Source organism: Patiria miniata, unplaced genomic scaffold, assembly GCF_015706575.1.
Source record: "Patiria miniata isolate m_02_andy unplaced genomic scaffold, ASM1570657v1 HiC_scaffold_10, whole genome shotgun sequence".
In the NCBI taxonomy this organism is placed as follows: domain Eukaryota; kingdom Metazoa; phylum Echinodermata; class Asteroidea; order Valvatida; family Asterinidae; genus Patiria; species Patiria miniata.
This window is the reverse complement of record NW_024037048.1, coordinates 10,520,709-10,538,040: the sequence shown is the minus strand read 5'-3', so window position 1 is coordinate 10,538,040 and position 17,332 is coordinate 10,520,709. Positions and strand designations below refer to the sequence as shown.

The 17,332-nt window shown below is 41.5% G+C and overlaps 2 protein-coding genes across 2 annotated transcripts; both read right to left on the bottom strand.

The window, feature by feature from the left end:
• Positions 1–2,848: 2,848 nt before the first annotated feature.
• LOC119737732 (la-related protein 6-like) lies at positions 2,849–6,242 on the bottom strand. Its single transcript, XM_038212291.1, has 2 exons — positions 5,832–6,242; positions 2,849–4,695 (listed from the first exon to the last, which is right to left on the bottom strand). Exons 1-2 carry the CDS (start codon positions 5,997–5,999, stop codon positions 3,280–3,282), a joined length of 1,584 nt encoding a protein of 527 aa, XP_038068219.1. The 5' UTR covers positions 6,000–6,242; the 3' UTR covers positions 2,849–3,279.
• Positions 6,243–8,230: 1,988 nt separating this feature from the next.
• On the bottom strand, positions 8,231–16,802 carry LOC119737722 (dynactin subunit 3-like). The gene is made up of 7 exons (XM_038212278.1): positions 16,657–16,802; positions 14,738–14,822; positions 13,510–13,596; positions 12,640–12,723; positions 10,645–10,703; positions 9,663–9,722; positions 8,231–9,541 (listed from the first exon to the last, which is right to left on the bottom strand). Exons 1-7 carry the CDS (start codon positions 16,765–16,767, stop codon positions 9,446–9,448), a joined length of 582 nt encoding a protein of 193 aa, XP_038068206.1. The 5' UTR covers positions 16,768–16,802; the 3' UTR covers positions 8,231–9,445.
• Between the last annotated feature and the right edge of the window lie 530 nt (positions 16,803–17,332).

Genomic DNA, 17,332 nt, shown 5'->3' with positions numbered 1-17,332 from the left:
ATGAAATATATCTGCATGTACGCAGACAAAAAGTAGAATACATGTACATGTATGTATATCAAGCTTCTTTTTTTTTACCAATTCGGGCGATTCACAATGCAGTGCGCCACCAAGAGTTTGCCACGGAGAGTTCATTTTTCCCAGTGCATTGTGGGAGATGGTCCACAAATTCGCAGCGTGGGGCATTTGAAATTGTTCCGGTCAGTAGCTTCGTAAGCGTATGTTTCGAGTATCTCTGTTTGCCCTTTTTTTTCTTTTTATCAATATGGCGGGTTTTTTGTAAGGCGGCAGAACGCTATGCCCCAATCTATAACAAATTAGCTCAAGTTGTCTACTGACATTCATTCAAATGGGCCATGTTTTGTCGACTGTAAACTCGAAAAATGGACTCTCCGTGGCAAACTCTTGGTGGCGCACTGCATTGTGAATCGCCAAAATTCCAAAAATATGTAAACGTACAAATCTTAGTTTAGTACGGACTTTGCCCCAGACCAATTCCTTTGCAAATTATGCAAACTTGCAAGAAATTTGTCCACGTACATTGTAAAATGGATGACTCCTTGTCAAAGTACAATGTGCATGTACAGTGTATTAGTGTACATGTACATGTACAAGCTGCTTTGAAATACCCTGTTTAAACAAAAACTATAAATTGATCCTTTGTAAAAAATTTGTATGAACAAAAATTGTGACAAAAATTGTGACATAAATGGATAAGCACATTCAGTGAGCATTCCTACACTGCCAACTCAAGTTTATGCAAATTGTGATGTCATTTCGTCAGAAATGTGGACTCGGCTGTTAATTGGTCAATTGGGATGCCATGTTTTTGTCATACAACAACAGGCACAGAGATCTAATAAAACCTAGACACAAAATTGGCTCTGGAAACTGCTAGCAAAATGCTGCGCGAGTTGAATACGCGAGCGCTCATCGTGGGCGTGACGTGAACACACAACAGGGCGTTCGCATTACGCGCATTATCTAAAATATTGTGTGATGATCACTCAAAGCCAAAGGATGTTCGTGCATCATGTAACATACGTTACGGGCCGCGTGACACACCCTATTTACAATTCACAATGTAAAAACATTACACAATAGCTATCGTATCATGTACATTTTGTAGGTTTTGTTAGATGTCTACGACAACGGGTTACCGAACACCCAATAGAGAAGGCGCCTGCTGAATGGTCAGAATCTCGAGGTCAAGATCGACGCAGTCATGTTTTGCATAATTAATCGCCAAATCTGCTCACATATCATAGACCCTTGCAGCTGTGCAAGGGAAGAGGATATTCCATAGACTACATAAGAGCTCCTTAAAATTGGACCTAGATCGGTCTAGTAACAATTTCATCAAACTTCAAAAATTGCCGGGGAAACAGTAAAATCGCAAACAAGTTGTGGAAGCAACTAACCAATGTGATGCAAGCCACTGGTCAACGGCAAATCAGGGCTCGAAAAACCCACTGGTCCATGGACCGTGGACCATGTCTAGTGATTTCAGCGTCGGTCTAGTGCACTGTATGACTGCACTAGTCTGGCTGTCTAGTGTTTTTTTCTTGCACTATACATGTACATGTATTTAAAGAGGTTGTGGAATGCGCCAAGACATTTCCGTCATTTTTCGGGTATATGTAGCCTAAGGTGTGATGAAATAAAAACGACTATTGTTTCTGTCGTAAAACGAGTACAAAAGGTACTTTTGAGAGCTGTTTTTCAAGTCCTGTCATGCCTGTTTCGACCCGAACGTGCGATTTGTGTAAAAGTCGTCGTTGCGGGCAGCAAACAAAACACAGTAAATCGAGACGTAAATAAACAGGACTCCCGATGCAGAGTAGCATATACGAGTCCTGATTATTATGTCACGATTTACTGTGTTTTGTTTGATGCCCGCAACGACAACGTTTACACAAATTGCACGTTCGGGTCGAAACAGGACCTGAAAAATAGCTCTCAAAAGTACCTTTTGTACTCATTTCATGACAGACACAATAGTCGTTTTATTTCATCACACCTTAGGCTACATACATGTATACCCAAAAAATGACGGAAATGTTTTCGAGCATTCCACAACCTCTTTAACAAAATGATGCCCAAATATACTAGCAGTTGAGGTCTGATTAATAGCGTGATTTGAGTGCTCCGTTTGTTGTTTTTTATCAATTTATGACAGAGGTCTTGTAAAAATAATTCAGGTCCAGTAAGATTCTTCAGTTACTAGACCTGTTGTCTAGTGCTTTTTTTTTCATGAAATTCGAGCCCTGCAAATGACGAAATTGAAACCAAAAAAATGATAAAATCTACATGATTACAGGTAATGGATACCATTTGCAAACATTCTAAAATGAAACTGTCAAAAAATTTGAATATTTTCAAAATAAAAAGCCACTCAATTACACATCCATGAAGTTTTTTTAATCGTAAAGTTGCTACGCTTTATCGTCAAAAGTAACTTTTTTTGTCGATGGCAGTTCAGTGTTCTCATCCGTTAAGCAGGTTAAAGCCCTTGACAGTTATAAGATACTTACTACAAAACACTTAGCGACCCACAACATTTATCGCATGCAAATTTTATCCGACGCGCTTTGCGTAGAATTGTAGTTGCAGCTGGCATGTGTAAACGCGAGTTTAGAGTATTTGAAGTTTCGGTCAACGAAGTTCTGAATAATCAAATACTAAAGTATTCCAAAATGAACAGCCCTACATGTAGTTACTTTTTTTTAACCAGTTCGCGCAAAGGTTTTGCGGTATTCAGAACGGATGACGGATAAACATGCAATGAGCGAGGCTGGAAATATCTGTCAGCAACCCACTCACAGCGAGCGGGGCCAGAAATAGAAGGGTGTGCTACCCGCAGATGACGGCCTGAACCCATCTAGCACCGAGGTTCGTGAAAAACTATCCCGCGCCTGGGTTTGGTCATGTCAAAATAATCCGGCACTAACTGGTTAAAAAATGCTTCGGTTTCATTGTGTGTGAAACGAGTTGAGTGTGTGACGTCAGTTTGAACGGAGAAGTGTAGTGCAAACAAATGGAGTACGCGCGCGTGTTGCTTCACGGGCCGAGTCATGCTCTAATCCCTTTTTACACACATAATTGTGCGCATGACGTACTCACTTCGGCAGCCTACTCTATTGTTGTTCCTTGAATCGGCAAAAATACAGTTTGCAAATGGTGTCAATTACTTAATAACTGGCTGAAAAAGAGAAAAATCCCCACCCCCTCCCCTATTATTTGGGTAGCAATTACTTGAATACCTGATGAATAAGATTGTTACATGCCCTCAGATTTAGGCCTACCACGACCGCGCCCAGCAGCAAAACCTCTTGTACCGTCTGGGCCTAGAGGAGATCTCACTAAGGCCCCCTGATCGTTGTTATGAATCACATTTTTGCGGGCCAATAGGGGGCTGCCCGCTGGGCTACCTTCGGGCACGGCTGCCGCTAGTAACTTACGCCGCTGCACCCACGGACTTGACGTGTTGCTGTGATCGGATAAGCTGTCGTAGACCTTGCGTCCCATCTCCGGGCTTGCTCGGGGGCTGTTCCGGGAGTTGGCCAGCGGGGATCTACCGACCACTTTCCTCTGCTGACGTGGGCTTCCGTGGGGGCTGGGGCTGGGACTGCTTTTAGGGGTGTTGCTTGGGCTAAGGTGGGCGGGGCTCTTACTCTGTGGCACGCTGATTGCCTTACTGACTTGCCTGCGACTTGGTAGGGGCGAATTCTCAGCATCTGATGAGCTTGGTGTGCCGGACTGCTTGATACGGTCTGCAGCCAACTCGCCCACTCTCGCGTTTTTCTTCTTCCGTTGACGTTTCTTCTTCTTGGCCGAGTCGCCCCCTTCTCCGCCGTCGGATGCCGTTAGGTCACCGCCCTGTGAGGGCGACAAACCCTCCGCACTCTTACGATTATTGCTCTTTTCTTGAGCCTGTTTCTTCTCTTTCTTCCTCTCCTTGGCTAGTACTGTCACCGACATTCCGGTCCGCCAGTTGTCTTTATCGGTCATGATCTTGGCAGCTTTGAGAGCTGACTGACCGCTCTCAAACTCGATGAGGGCGCATACTTTGTTGCGGACTTCGGAGTGCCGTTCGATGTGCTTGCGCACGTCCGGCGGGAACGGCTTGCCAGGGCGTAGGACCCTGATCAGAGAAATCTCCCCGCATTTGTTGAAAAGCTCAGCGATGTTTTCTATGGATGGGTTCTCGGTTGGTAAGTTCACCGCGACGACCGTCCTTGAAGGCGTTGTCTCGTCGTAGTCAGGCAAGGGAGCCTTACGTTTAACTTTGGTCCCTTCTTCGTTTACTTCAAGCGTGGTAGAGCTCTTGAGACTGTGACGGACGTTCCGCCAGTCCTTAGTGAGACTCTTAACCTTCTTGAAGGAGGTGATGAGCTTGAGACTGACGAAGCCTTCCTTGTTACGACGGACGTGCTTGAGGAGGAAAGCATCCTTCGTGATGTTGGCGTCTGAAAAGTAGAACTCGACCTGCTTGATGATTTTGTTCTGCAGTTCCTCGTCCGGGGGCGTCCATTCCGAACTTTCGCCACCTCCGTCATCTGATCGGCTTTCGTTGATCGAGCCGCTTCTGTCTTTTCCTGGTGTGTTCGCGTCGTCGGTGAGCGACCCACTGCTCGTGTCTCCACCAGCATCATCGCCGGATGGATCTTGCTCTGGAGGACTGGAAATTTGTACCTGAGAAACCAAACAGAATCTCATCAACTTACGTCATATACACCCCTGATTGTTGGCACACTTTGTAATGGTTCTGACTCTACGTGTGGGTTCAGAAAGTGAAAATGTCCAAACTGCCAGCTTTGTCACAACAATTTTCCCTTATGGTGGGGGAAAATAAAGGTTGTCCATTTTCAATAACAGGGAAATCTCGATAAGACAAACCTCAAGGGAACAGTTGGTCTTTTCAACATTTTTGACTGACTTTTATTTAGAGACGATACATATGATGTATATGAAGAAAAAATGGCGTCAGCTTGAAACATCTTATCATCTGATCATGAAATTTAAAACAGATTTACAAAATGTAAGGTCGAACTTGAAAGTTGAAGTTTGTAAAACAGGTAACCCTGAATTCCTAAAATCATGTTACCATGTTACAACATGTACAAACAAAATCAATTTGGAAAGAAGTATGTTGCATCCTGACGCCACACTTTTCTTCATATATCATCTCAATGAAGGTCAGTCATTGCAAAAATGATGATAAGACATGAATCTGGGACTGAGTAAGAAACATTTCCAATTTTGTTAGGAAATAGGCCCCACTTAGAAAAATGTTCTTGACTCCATAGACTTTGTACACAATTGCGGAAGTGGCGTCAGGTTGCAAAATTATTTCTAAAGTGGCTACAGGTTGCAACATCTTTATCATGAAATTTAAAACAGATTTACGGTTGAACTTGAAAGCAAGTTAAAGTTTATTATAATATAAACATGATAGGGGCCTAAATGAAAAACTGGAAAAATTGTTGCAACCAGACGCCACTTTTTTTTCATATAGGCTTATCTCAACGAAGGTCAGTCATTGCAAAAATGATGATAGACATGAATCTGGGACTGAGAAACAATTCCAAATTCCAATTTTGTTAGGAAATACTTGGAAAATTGTCTTGACTCGCCGTAGACTTTGCACGCAGCCACTGAAGTGGCGTCAGTTTGCAACATTTTTTCCGAAAAACTCCACCCTGAATTCCTAAAAATTATGTTATAAGCATGATAAGCATGAAAATCAATTTGGGAAGAATTCCATACATGTACATCACTAAACTCTTTCCACGAATTTTATGGAACAATATCATCAATTGAACTTTTACCAAGGGCGGGCTGTGAAGTGTACTCGGGCTGGTCGACAAAGCAGATGTCGAGGGTGAATCGGGTTCAGAAGACGGCGTGGTCAACTGGCAGTCGCCGCTAGCCAGCTGTCCCGTTGCTGGAACCTGCGTGCCATTTTCTGCCGTTTCCAATGCCGCAGATTCGCTCATGGTGCCCCAGGAGTTGGATCGGAACCTTCCAAAACCTCTGGACGAACTACACTGCGCGACAGAAACCCTGGGAATGTCGAATTTTCCGGGCAGAAAACGCACCGATATCGGCGGCGTTCGGACACGAGGATTTTCACTCCGGCCTGCGCTGATGAAAGGTCATCTGGTAACCGACCGCACTCTGATGGAAATGATACATGTGGTCCCATTCACAATATCACTGGTTCCCGCACTATTCAGTTTTGTGTGCATGTTATAGTGATACATAAATTTCCCCCCATATTTTACGGAACATTTCCCCTCAAAACCACAAGCGAAAGTAGCCGAAATTCCCCAACTTTTATAACAGATCCAGTGACTAATCCTCACATGGTAGACATTGCGAAATCACCCAGATATTAAAGAAAGAGGAAACGAAAGATTCCCAAAGGATGAATAAAATGTGGATTACTTGGAAATTGACGGGAAGTATTCTACTTTTCTTATCTAGTGGTATCAAGTTATGCAAACAAGTGGTTTTCAATCGAACAGGTCCGGATCGTTCGGAAGTGGGCGGTCATTATGGGGGAATTTCGGCAATTTTTTGGAAATTTAGTTATTATTGGAAATTTGTAGAAATATTCAAGTTTCCAAGGAGTTTTGCTGTTGTAGATTTAGGACTGCCGGTAAAATATATTTTGGTGGTATGTACTAGTACTACCATGGAGGAAGGAATTCAATGGTAGTGGGTACTACCATGGTACTACGTTTTAAGAATTACCGGGGAGAGTGCACCATTCCTCCCGATTTTTTTTTTGAGGAACTTGTGGCGGTGCCAGACTCTAAAATTGTGGGTGGGGTGGGGGTGGGATGGGCAAGGATTTTTTTTTGGGGGGGGGAGGGCAGAGAAAATATAATCTTAAGCCTGTGCACGCGCGCGCGTGCCCATTGTCAATGGTCCGAAGCCGTTAGATATCAAGAGCAACTTTAGGAGTGTACCGGTAGTTGTTTTTATGAATGAGAAATGTATCAAACCGCAGGATATATAACAAATGTACATGTATAACAAATGCACAAAGACGTTGGCTGCACACTATTAGTGTTGGGGGGGAAAGTAACGGGGGGGGGGGGGGGGGGGGGACTGGGGGGGGGGGAAGTGGGGGAGGGGGAGGAAAAAACTTGGGTGTGGCAAATGCCCCTCCCTCTTTGAGCGCCGCCACTGTGCCGTAGAGAAAGTAAAACTTCGGGTAGGCCGAACTTTCTTTGCGTCTGATTTCACACAAAGAAATTAGCTTAGGCTTACACTCAGAAACCGACAGCAAAAATTACTTTAGTGTCGGTCTCCTTCTTTGTTTATAACAATTAGGAGACAGAAACCCAGCCTAAACTAAACCACCCGTTGTTTTCTCATGTTCTCATCACCAACATGGAACTGCAAAACCCATTTTTGCGATTTGGAATAGGAAAATTCAATAATCTGAAATCATCAAAAGCAATGAGGGTAGCGGGACACCAAGTGTAAATAATAAATACAAACATTTCACAACTCACACTTGTTCGAGCCCCTTTAATTTTCATGATATAAAGTCCATAGTGCGAGTCTTAAGTTTACAATTATCGCGTACGGTACGCGGCGTACCCCTTTTTTGATAAACAGGGACATATGGTAGATTCAAACAAAATAATAAAAGAATACTGTGATATACCTACAAACCAATAATAAATGAAAAACATGTTTTATCCACGGTTTGATAAAGCTTTTCCCCATAGGTATATGAGTACAGCAGTCTTTGAACTGTAAGGCCGTTTAACAATGGACCGATCCAGTAAGCACCGCCCATGGTGTTCTGACCAATCACAGCCGTGATTTATGTCCGACGTGCGTGCACGCGCGTATGATGCGCGCGGAAGTAAAATGCAGCGTGGCATTGGAGAGGAGCGCGTGTTAATTTGCCCACGTGTGCACTGGGCGGAGCTTACTGGATCGGTCCATTAGTAGTTTCTCGTCCGACCTTTTTGAAATAAAATGAAGGAGGCCGGTGCTTTTGTTCCTTCTGTATTTCTCAAGCAAACAGGCCGGTTTCCAAGACGGCGTATGGATTATTCTATTTTCTTGACCATTTTGCTGAACAAAATTGTGTCCAAAGGAACAATAACCCAATAATATAGCTACAATTTTGTTGGAAACAAACAAAAAGTCAATTTATTGATACTATGATATGCAAAATAAATTGCAAACATATTAAAAAAAAAAAAAAGGAAAAAAAAGAGGCTGCGAAAAGAAAAGTGGTACAGGGATGAGAAACTGGTTTATTTTTGGACGTGGCCTAATCGTTTGGCTCAATACACACAATACTCTAAAATCGTTATGCTACTTTATTGCACTTGAAAATCTTAACACCATAGTTTCACCTTACAAGCAAAACAGGGAGCCTTGTTATATAAACTTTCGATCTTTTATCTCAACAAATAACAGTCACTCACTAGGGAAAATGATTGTGAAGACATTTGATGTGATTTATAAAGAAACAGTTGTATGTTCTGAAACAGAAACCAACATTTAATGTCAGTAAATTATCTCAACTTGCGAGTTTCAAATGTCACGATGCTGGTTAATGCTACTGCAATACACACAACTTTCACTTGCAATGCCTTGCCTTATTAATTAAAGGGATACTGCATCCTGGAACAGCCCAATTGGGCTACAAAACGCGCTTTGAACGAAATGATGTTCATCGGAAAGAACATTGAAAAGTAGGATATAAACATCCACACAACTATCCGTTAAAAGCTGGGCGTTTTTGTGTTATTCCTGTTTTACGCGTGCCAAAAAGACTTTTGGGGTTCTGTTTGCGACCCCAAAAAGTTGAGCTGTTTGGGTGCTAGTTGTGATTTCATCCGTAAAGTGTTCGCCTTTTGCGGACGTGTAAGAAACCACATGTTGTGCACTGGTAATTGGTCACTGCTGTTCGCAAGCACGATGCTGTGTACCTGTAGACACATGACACAAGTGTATGTCGTACATTGTGCACGACAGAAAAAACATATTCGTACTCCGTCGTGTCCGATGTAAACAACCGTTTTTTCCTGTCTTTTTTCGGGAAACGGTAAGACATTATGTTGGTTTCCTTTCAACCAGATGTTTGAAATAGGATAAGTAAACGATCCAAAACATGACATTTTCTAAGATTTCAGGACCTAGTGCCCCTTTAAACAAAAGAACTTGAGATTTGAAAATTAACAAAAAAAAAGATCTATGATTTTAATTGAACTGAAATTTTCTTGTTTATGGATATCAGGATCTGAAAAGAGTATCCTGGCTAATTTTAAAAAAATCAAATAAAATATGAAGCAGTGCATGTGTTCTTATTTACAAGGCATGGTTTGAAGTTTTAATCCTCAATAAATTAAGTGACTTTTACTGAAGAACTGGAGCAAGAGACAGGCGGCATCAAGTACTGCGCCTCTCAGTAATATTCACTAGGTTCCCGGACCTTCTTCGCAACCTCATAGCGGGTCATCACGGCGTCCCATTGGACGAACTGCTGGGATATCAGTGTGATCTGGGCGGGGTCACGTTAAGGTCAAAGGTCATATGCTTAGCAGACTGGACACCTAACCAAACTCAACTAATTACAGAAAACTGATTTGATAATCTAAACCCTTTTCTGATGCAAAGGATACGATGTTGTTGTATGCTTCCAATAGTTCGTTGACCTCCTGATTCTGCTTTTGTGCACGTTCCTGTGATAAACAAAAATGAAATAGACTTCTTCATTAGTTCTTAAAAGTGATTTAAATTAAATATTTATAGTAGTTGGTGGCATACAATGGAAGATCCTGCCAGATTTCTGTGTTTGTTGCTCTAAATTGCTTCAAAACTCTTCAGAACTACAACATTTGTGATGAGATCAAGCTAAATGAGTCGTTTGTCGACTCCGGTCAAAAAAAAAATTTATAACAGATTTGAGAAGAGCACAATCTCAGCATTACTGATGTGAGAACCGCATGCTGATACCATCTTTAGTTAAAAAATTATGGAAGTGGGAACACCAAGAGATGTGATGAAGTGATTTGATGAAGTGCCCCTATTTTGGCCTGTATCTCCAAATGAAAATTTCGACAAACGGCTATGTAGCTTGATCGCATCACATTTGATTTTACTGTATTTTAGAAATTGATGGATTTAGGGGATTAGTAATTTATGGCAGATATTGTTACACTGACTTGTTTGAAGTTCTGTGTTCTTAGATGCTGGAAAAACCAAGAAAAACTATCATGTTCTTGTAGTCTGGTTCCCTGACCCCACTTCAGACGAAACAGAGCAATTTATAGATGTCGGGGAATTGTGAGGTCGGGGTCAGTCTAACTTGCTTGTACATGTTCATAGGCGTGTAATCGATTGCAAACAAAATGTGGACTAACTAAATATGGTAATTGGTCGGCTGACCAGCGTTGGAAATTGATACAAAAATACCACATTTCTTGAAATTTACAGCACACCAGGTGCCATGATTTTATAGGATGCTTTAGACTGTCATTCACTAATATTCCAGTAAGGTATTTCAAAATAATTGGGTAGTTTTGTGTTTTGATGTTTGCAAATGTTGTATATACCCTTTAACCTTTTCAAAACCAGAGAGTGTTGCAACAAAAAATGCCTAACCTTTTGGTCCAGTTGTACTGTCACAAGAGGTTGAAGTTTGTCTCGGAATGCTGGGGCTCCTAAATACAACAACAACAACAACAACAACAACAAATTTAGTAACACAAAAACTTAATAATTCATGCAAAATGCTGTACACAGATGGAAGAAGCAAAATCTGAAAGAAATTGGCCTAAATATTGAAAACCCTTAATGGAAGATGTCTTCCATCATAAATTCAGCCCATTTTGGGTCTGACTGTCTGTTGTGTAGTTAGGCCAATAAATTAGATGTGGACATAAAATGGACAGAAAACACATACACAAGGGGAAGCCTCATTCAATATTTGGTTTTGCCGTTCATTGACGTAATTCCAGAAGGTTCACTATTAAATTTACATCTCCTTGAAGCAAAATTCCATGACGCCAAATAATGGCAGCTTGAAGCATACTCATACCTAGTCTGAACATTAGGGACTCTCAATACTGTGCACGCGACTCCCAAAACTTAAGATAGTAAAAAACTTTGCAATACAACAAAATAGACTTGCGCATTAACCCAAACTCCCTAGGCCTTTTTGCTAGGATGTACATGTAGCCTCAATCCTGCAAAATCCTCCAATTGGCCTCATGGAAAAATAGCATGTGGCCTCAATCCTGCAAATTCCTCCATTATTTCTTGAATATGGTCCGTGGAGGAGTGACCAAATGCCTGAATCCTGCAAAATCCTGCGACAGCGACTGTAAATATGTTGAGGCTTGGCCAGTGACATCCTGGAGCAGTACGGAGGATTTCAAGCATAATCTAGACCTATATTTATGCATGGCTGAGCAAAAACAACACAAGGTCCAACACAAGACCTTGACAAAGTGCATCCTACGAAATCAGTAACGCACTTTTGCCATGTAACCTCAAGCCTCCAAATTCCTCTACTTTGGCAAAGAGGATTTTGCCAAAGGGTCAAACAACCAGTCCAACACCCCTTTAGTACTGTGAATCAATCAACTGTGTCAAACATCTGGTACCGGTTTATTTCTGCACATCTCTCCATAGTCTGCCACCAGACCACTGAAGGGTCAATCCTCTTAAACAGTTGGAGATGTACCAGTCTAGTCTTAGGCTTCAAATTGAAATCGCTTGGCTTCACTCTCAGGTGCAAAATATGAAAGGAAAAGTCTCCTTTAAAAGTTAAATTGAGACCTCAAACTTGGCTGGTGAAATACTGAGGACCTTGTCTTTGCCTCATGGAAATTTTGGAGCATTTTGTTGGCTGAGTGAGTTAAGTTGGCCTGATTTTGTATTGCATGTTTTGTCCGCACTCAATGTCCCAGTCGGCTCGTACTAATGATGTGGATCAGGTCGGGTCGACCAGGCCAAATCGACCCGAAACATTAGAGATATAAACCAAATCCGAACCGAAACCGATCTTAACTCCCTCAAACCGACCCGACCCGACCTGACAAAAAAATAAGGTAAAACCAACCCGAACCGATCCGACCTAAAAAAAAAAACCCAGGAAAAACCGAATACCTGGCTTGGACAATGTGATCACTTTTTTGTGCCTGCCCTTACCCACGAGGCATGAATTCTTTTGCTACCCTCTCTCTCTCTGTCATACTCAGTGGGTTGATCAAGAGTAACTCCGCTTATTGAACAAACGCATGGTCACCACGCGGTATCATGAAAACTGTTATAATCTATTTATTTCACTGTCAGTCACGATCCGACTGGAAATTAATACCATGGGAACTTGATAGTGCGCTCGGTGGCCACACCTCACAATGGGCTGCGGTCACAGTGATTGTCCATAATATTGCATCACTTGAATTTCTCAACTGTTTCGGTTTATTTCGGTTTTTGAAAAGATGGCTAAACCGACCCCACCTGACCCGAAAATGTAAATGCTAAACCGAAACCGACCCGACCCGACTTAAAAGATGGACAAACTGACACGACCCGACCCGAAGTCGGTTTCGGGTCGGTTTCGAGTCGGGCTTGCACATCATTAGCTCGTACCTTTGGTATGTTCACTGTCCAGTGTGCCCTTCATGCCCTGGAGTTTCTCCAGCAACCCTGCCAGTTTCTTGAGCTGTGCTTCCTCTGAAAAGATAAACAACAAATACAAGAACTTGTCCAAAAAGTATATATCACTGGATCGTTAATTTTTCCACTCAAAATTTCATCAAGCTAAATTTCTTTAGTACATCCAACCATAGAGCTAAATTAAATTACTAGAGCACTAACTCTTCATTCTTGTGCGCGGAGACACTTTGAAGCCGCTCTGGGTTCAGACATTTTGAATTTATGTGCGTGTTTGTAGAACACAATCAAAATAAACGGATTGAAGTTTAACAGTGTACTCTAAATGCAACGCGCAAGTAGAAGATACGCAAACAACTTAAGCGCGTCATAACGGTTCCAAAATGTCACGGCGAAAAGTATCTGCAGCGGAGGGACGCGCACACATTGTGCTGTTTGCGTAGAGCAAAATGAAATGCTCATTTGCTGAACGTGCGTTATGGTTTTGGGCGTATCAGCTTCGATGATGCACCGGTATGGAATACAAACGCAGATATGCAAATAACCGTACAAAAGCTATACAAAATTTTGAGTTTATAAGTTTGTGCACAAACATGGATGCGCCCATCAGGCATTACTTTGTACATCGAGTTAGCACTCTAGTAATTTAATATAGCTCTATATATGCATTCAACACAGTTAAAGGGTACAACAGAGGTAGTGGCGGGAGCATACTGCTCGACACCATGGGAATGAGGTTGGTGATAGTAATCTGTTGTGATTACGCCCTCTTGTGGCAGGTGAATGCGTATCTAATATACGACAACATATTGACCAGCAAATTTTCTGCACTGAATGACCACCAACCTGCTAATATAATGTCTGCTTTAGCATCTTCAGTCAGAGTCAACTTGTCTGTCAGTTCAGGATCCAGATTACTGTTCAGTTCCTCTACTGTAAAGGCAAGAAACAAAGTAATGCAAAGTTATACTCTTGCACATCATGACATCAGTCACAGTTGGTTGCTGGAAATTGCTGGTAGATAGTGAATCTGGTGGTGACATTAGCCCCCCCCCCCCTAAAATGTCTTCAGTTTTTGGTATGGAGCCTGCCCCAATAGTGGTGCGCCAACGGGTCTTTTTTTCCCCTATTTTATTTCTTCCAATGTCGGCTGATGTTGAAGATGACACTTCGATCCCCTTAAAACTCTCAAAAATATCCTTCAGGGTGGAGCTTGAGGTGACCTCAGTAAGGCCATAAGGCTTGAGAAGTCTGCACCCACTTACGATCTCGACCAACATGAACGTCTTTCGGGAAATTTGGATAGTCACGACAAAAATCAGAGAAAGTGGTAAACATGAGACAATACAGCAACATCGACGTCGTGCATGTGCTGCCGGGCTGGTCATTAGTCTGCTCCCTTACATACTGCGCTAATTAGAAAGTGTTTACAGGTTCCAGGTACACGACCATGGCTCCCTCAGTCTGGCTTCCAGATGCACAGTTACAAAATTATAACACCGTCTGCAAATGGTGCCAGACTAAATTTAGCGCAAAATATATGGGAGCTCAGAGAGGCCACAAAAAACTTACACTCAACTGTAACCCCATCTAAAAACATGTTAAAATTGTGCAGCAGCAGGATTCCAGTCAAACTAGTGAGGTTGGCAGTTTTTGAGACATCATCTTAAATTGAAAATATCTTTTTATCTTTGCCGACGCTTATGGCTACGGTGAAGCACGCGCAGATCAGAAACCCGAACTTTTTTTGGGGTCTTAGTCTGAAAATTTTGAACTCTCAATTCTGTGTATGAGTCCCAAAACTAAAGATAGTAAAAATATGCAACACAAGAAAATAAACTGGCACATGGAGCATCCAGTCAAACACCCCTAGTACTGCATCAATCAACTGTGTAAAAAAACAAACATCTGGTACTAGTCTCTATTTCTACACGTTCTCCATATCATTGCCACCAGACTACACATGATGTCCAGGTCTGCTGGTTAAGTAGCATCGCAAAATTGAGAACCAGTACTGAATCCATACCCACTGCCTGAAAAACTGAATATTCATTCATCCTAAATTCCCACATACATCTTTTCCACAGTGCTTGGATGCGTTCCTTCCCAGTTGTAAGTCCATCCAGTGATTGTTTCACACCGCCCAGAGTTTTTAATACCTGCAGCCACAAATGAAGGAAAGAAACAAATGATGCAAGGCTACTACAATCATTTCCCGTACAAGCATACATGTAAACCATCAATCAATGAATCATGACCATGAAAAGAAACTTGGCAATGGCTATCTTTACGCCAAATAAAAAAAACGTGTTTAGCGTCCTAGCTTTTTGAAAAAAGGAAAGAGGAGGTCCTTTTTTTTCAAAAACGACCTGCCGGGCTATTTTTCAAGATGGCCTCCAGGTTTTTTTTTATATAAATGGCCGCCACTTGGACTCAGGAAATAACATACATGTACCAGCGTTATGGGCTAGATACAACAAAGAAAGATGCCAAAATGATGTCCCTGTTTAAAATTATAATTTTTTCGTTTTATTTCAACAACAACAACCAAAAAAAAGGAAGCGGCCTCCAAAAGGGAAGCAGGCGGGGACTCTAAACATGCGATTTTCAACAGCTATTGTTACAGCATGGCAGTCAATTATCTGGATCTGTGACTGTTGGAACCAGACTAGCAGTGAGTATCAACCATTTGAATGGTTCTCAGATTTCAGACCTATTTCCTTTAAACATGTACAAACAAAATCCTTCAAAGTTTAAAGCCACTGATTACTACAATTTACATAGCTTGAGAAAGTTCAGCTCCAATGCTCATCGGGAATTCAACATTTAATACGTGACACAAAACTACGTACATTGTACATAGCATATCGAAAATGGCAGAGGCCGTGAAATTTGGCCTAAACACAGCCACCGAAATCATCATTTAAAATTTGTTTTAGTAAGTTTTGTTCTGTTTCGATCCTTTGCTTTCATAAATCATTTCAAAGCAAAGGATCGACTTGAAACATAACAAAACTGACTAAAATATGGAGTAATTGCAGAATACCCCGCCACTTGGAAATACATCCCTAAATTCTCTGGCTACACATACTGTACGTGGTTGGAATCACTGGAAAACAAACACTTCAAGTCCATTGCCAGCTACGCGGATACTGAGTGGGGGTCCATTATTTGAGAATGAAGCAACACAAAAGGAATGGGAGTTGCTGAAAATTTTTTAAGTCCAAACCAACCACCCTGTTGCCGGCTACGCGGATACGGAGTGGGAGTCTCCTTGAATATGCTTGAGAACGAAGCAACACAAAAGGAATGGGAGTTGTTGAAAAAATTCTCAGTCCAAACTACGCGGATACGGATTGGGAGTGCAGTGGAGCATGACGCATAGCACATGCCAGTAGCGCTGAGAAGATTTATTGAGGGCAATCAACCGAAACTCTGTAGCCCGCTACAAGGTGGATAGATTGAGTGGCGGGGTATTTGGCAATTGTGCCAAATCATGAAGGAAAAAAAAGATGATTTCGGCGGCTGTGTTGAGGCCAAATTTCACGGCCTCCACCATTTTCAGAATTTGCTACACATGTTTATTGACCTCCAGCTCTGAATCCTGAATTCCTGGTGAGAATTGGAGCTGGACAATGCTGGAGGTTCTCAGCTAGGCCTAGCTGCCTAGCTACAATTTACAAAGAAGAAAATCATGAAAATTAAATCTACTTAAATATAAACAATAGCTTGATTACAAACATATTAAAAGTAAAGAAACTACTGTAGAAAAAAAAAACCCAGTGCATATCCGGCAAACTAACGTTTACTAAAGGTTTGCCGTCTCCGGCAAAATATACAATGCCTTAAAATGTTTAACATGCTTAACACTGCTTAAATAACATGAATAATAAAAACAAAAAGTCAACAATAATGTAAAATTATTTCACATCAATTTCTAAGCGACATGATAATTATGAATGATCATATTATTTTATTTGAAATCTGTATTACCTCAGGATTGTTTGCCTCTTTGCCTAGACTTGATTCACTCCCGTATATTCGATCTTCAAGACATTTTATTCTGGTTTCCAAAACTTCCAACACATCACCGGCGGCCGCCATTTTGATAAAATTGCAACGCCCGAGACTAGAGAGGGCGCTATGTAAAGACTTCCTCTTTTATTGGCGTTAAAATAATAAGGATTGTTGCAATGGTGTTTGAGGATTAAAATTGAACAGGAAAATTTACTATTAAGGGGCCGAGATACCAAAATACATTGCTCCATAAACAGTTTTATTTGAATATATAAATTTAACTCTATAGAAATCAGTTCGAACACTACACATGTTTTCATCTATTCAAATTAGCAATTTGTTTTAATCCAATGAAATTGATCACCTAACCATGCTGCAGTCACCCATCTCACTTTCGACCAATGGCAGTTGTCCATTAGAATGACGTCACTGACTTGCGAATTCTTGAATTATCTTCCCATAAAGTAGGGCCCTTTGATCGAAATAAATTTAATACGACAAGAGAGGAAGTAATATTCTCTTTATTCTTTTCTCCGCCTATTGTTGATTTAAATCGTGTGTATCTTTCCGTAAATTGGTGTAAAAAAAGATCCTGCAAATTGTCTGTGCGGACGGATAAAATCGGAGTAATCAGCCCAATTCAACCATCGTC

Excerpts from the sequence above, each read along its gene's own strand:
- LOC119737732 (XM_038212291.1), bottom strand. The coding sequence starts at position 5,999 with ATGAGCGAATCTGCGGCATTGGAAACGGCAGAAAATGGCACGCAGGTT. Across the intron at positions 4,696-5,831 it reads CACTTCACAGCCCGCCCTTG|GTACAAATTTCCAGTCCTCC; the intron begins GTAAAAGTTCAA and ends TTGGTTTCTCAG.
- LOC119737722 (XM_038212278.1), bottom strand. The coding sequence starts at position 16,767 with ATGGCGGCCGCCGGTGATGTGTTGGAAGTTTTGGAAACCAGAATAAAA. Across the intron at positions 13,597-14,737 it reads CCAAGCACTGTGGAAAAGAT|TAGAGGAACTGAACAGTAAT; the intron begins GTATGTGGGAAT and ends TTGCCTTTACAG. Across the intron at positions 9,723-10,644 it reads CAGTACAACTGGACCAAAAG|GAACGTGCACAAAAGCAGAA; the intron begins GTTAGGCATTTT and ends TGTTTATCACAG.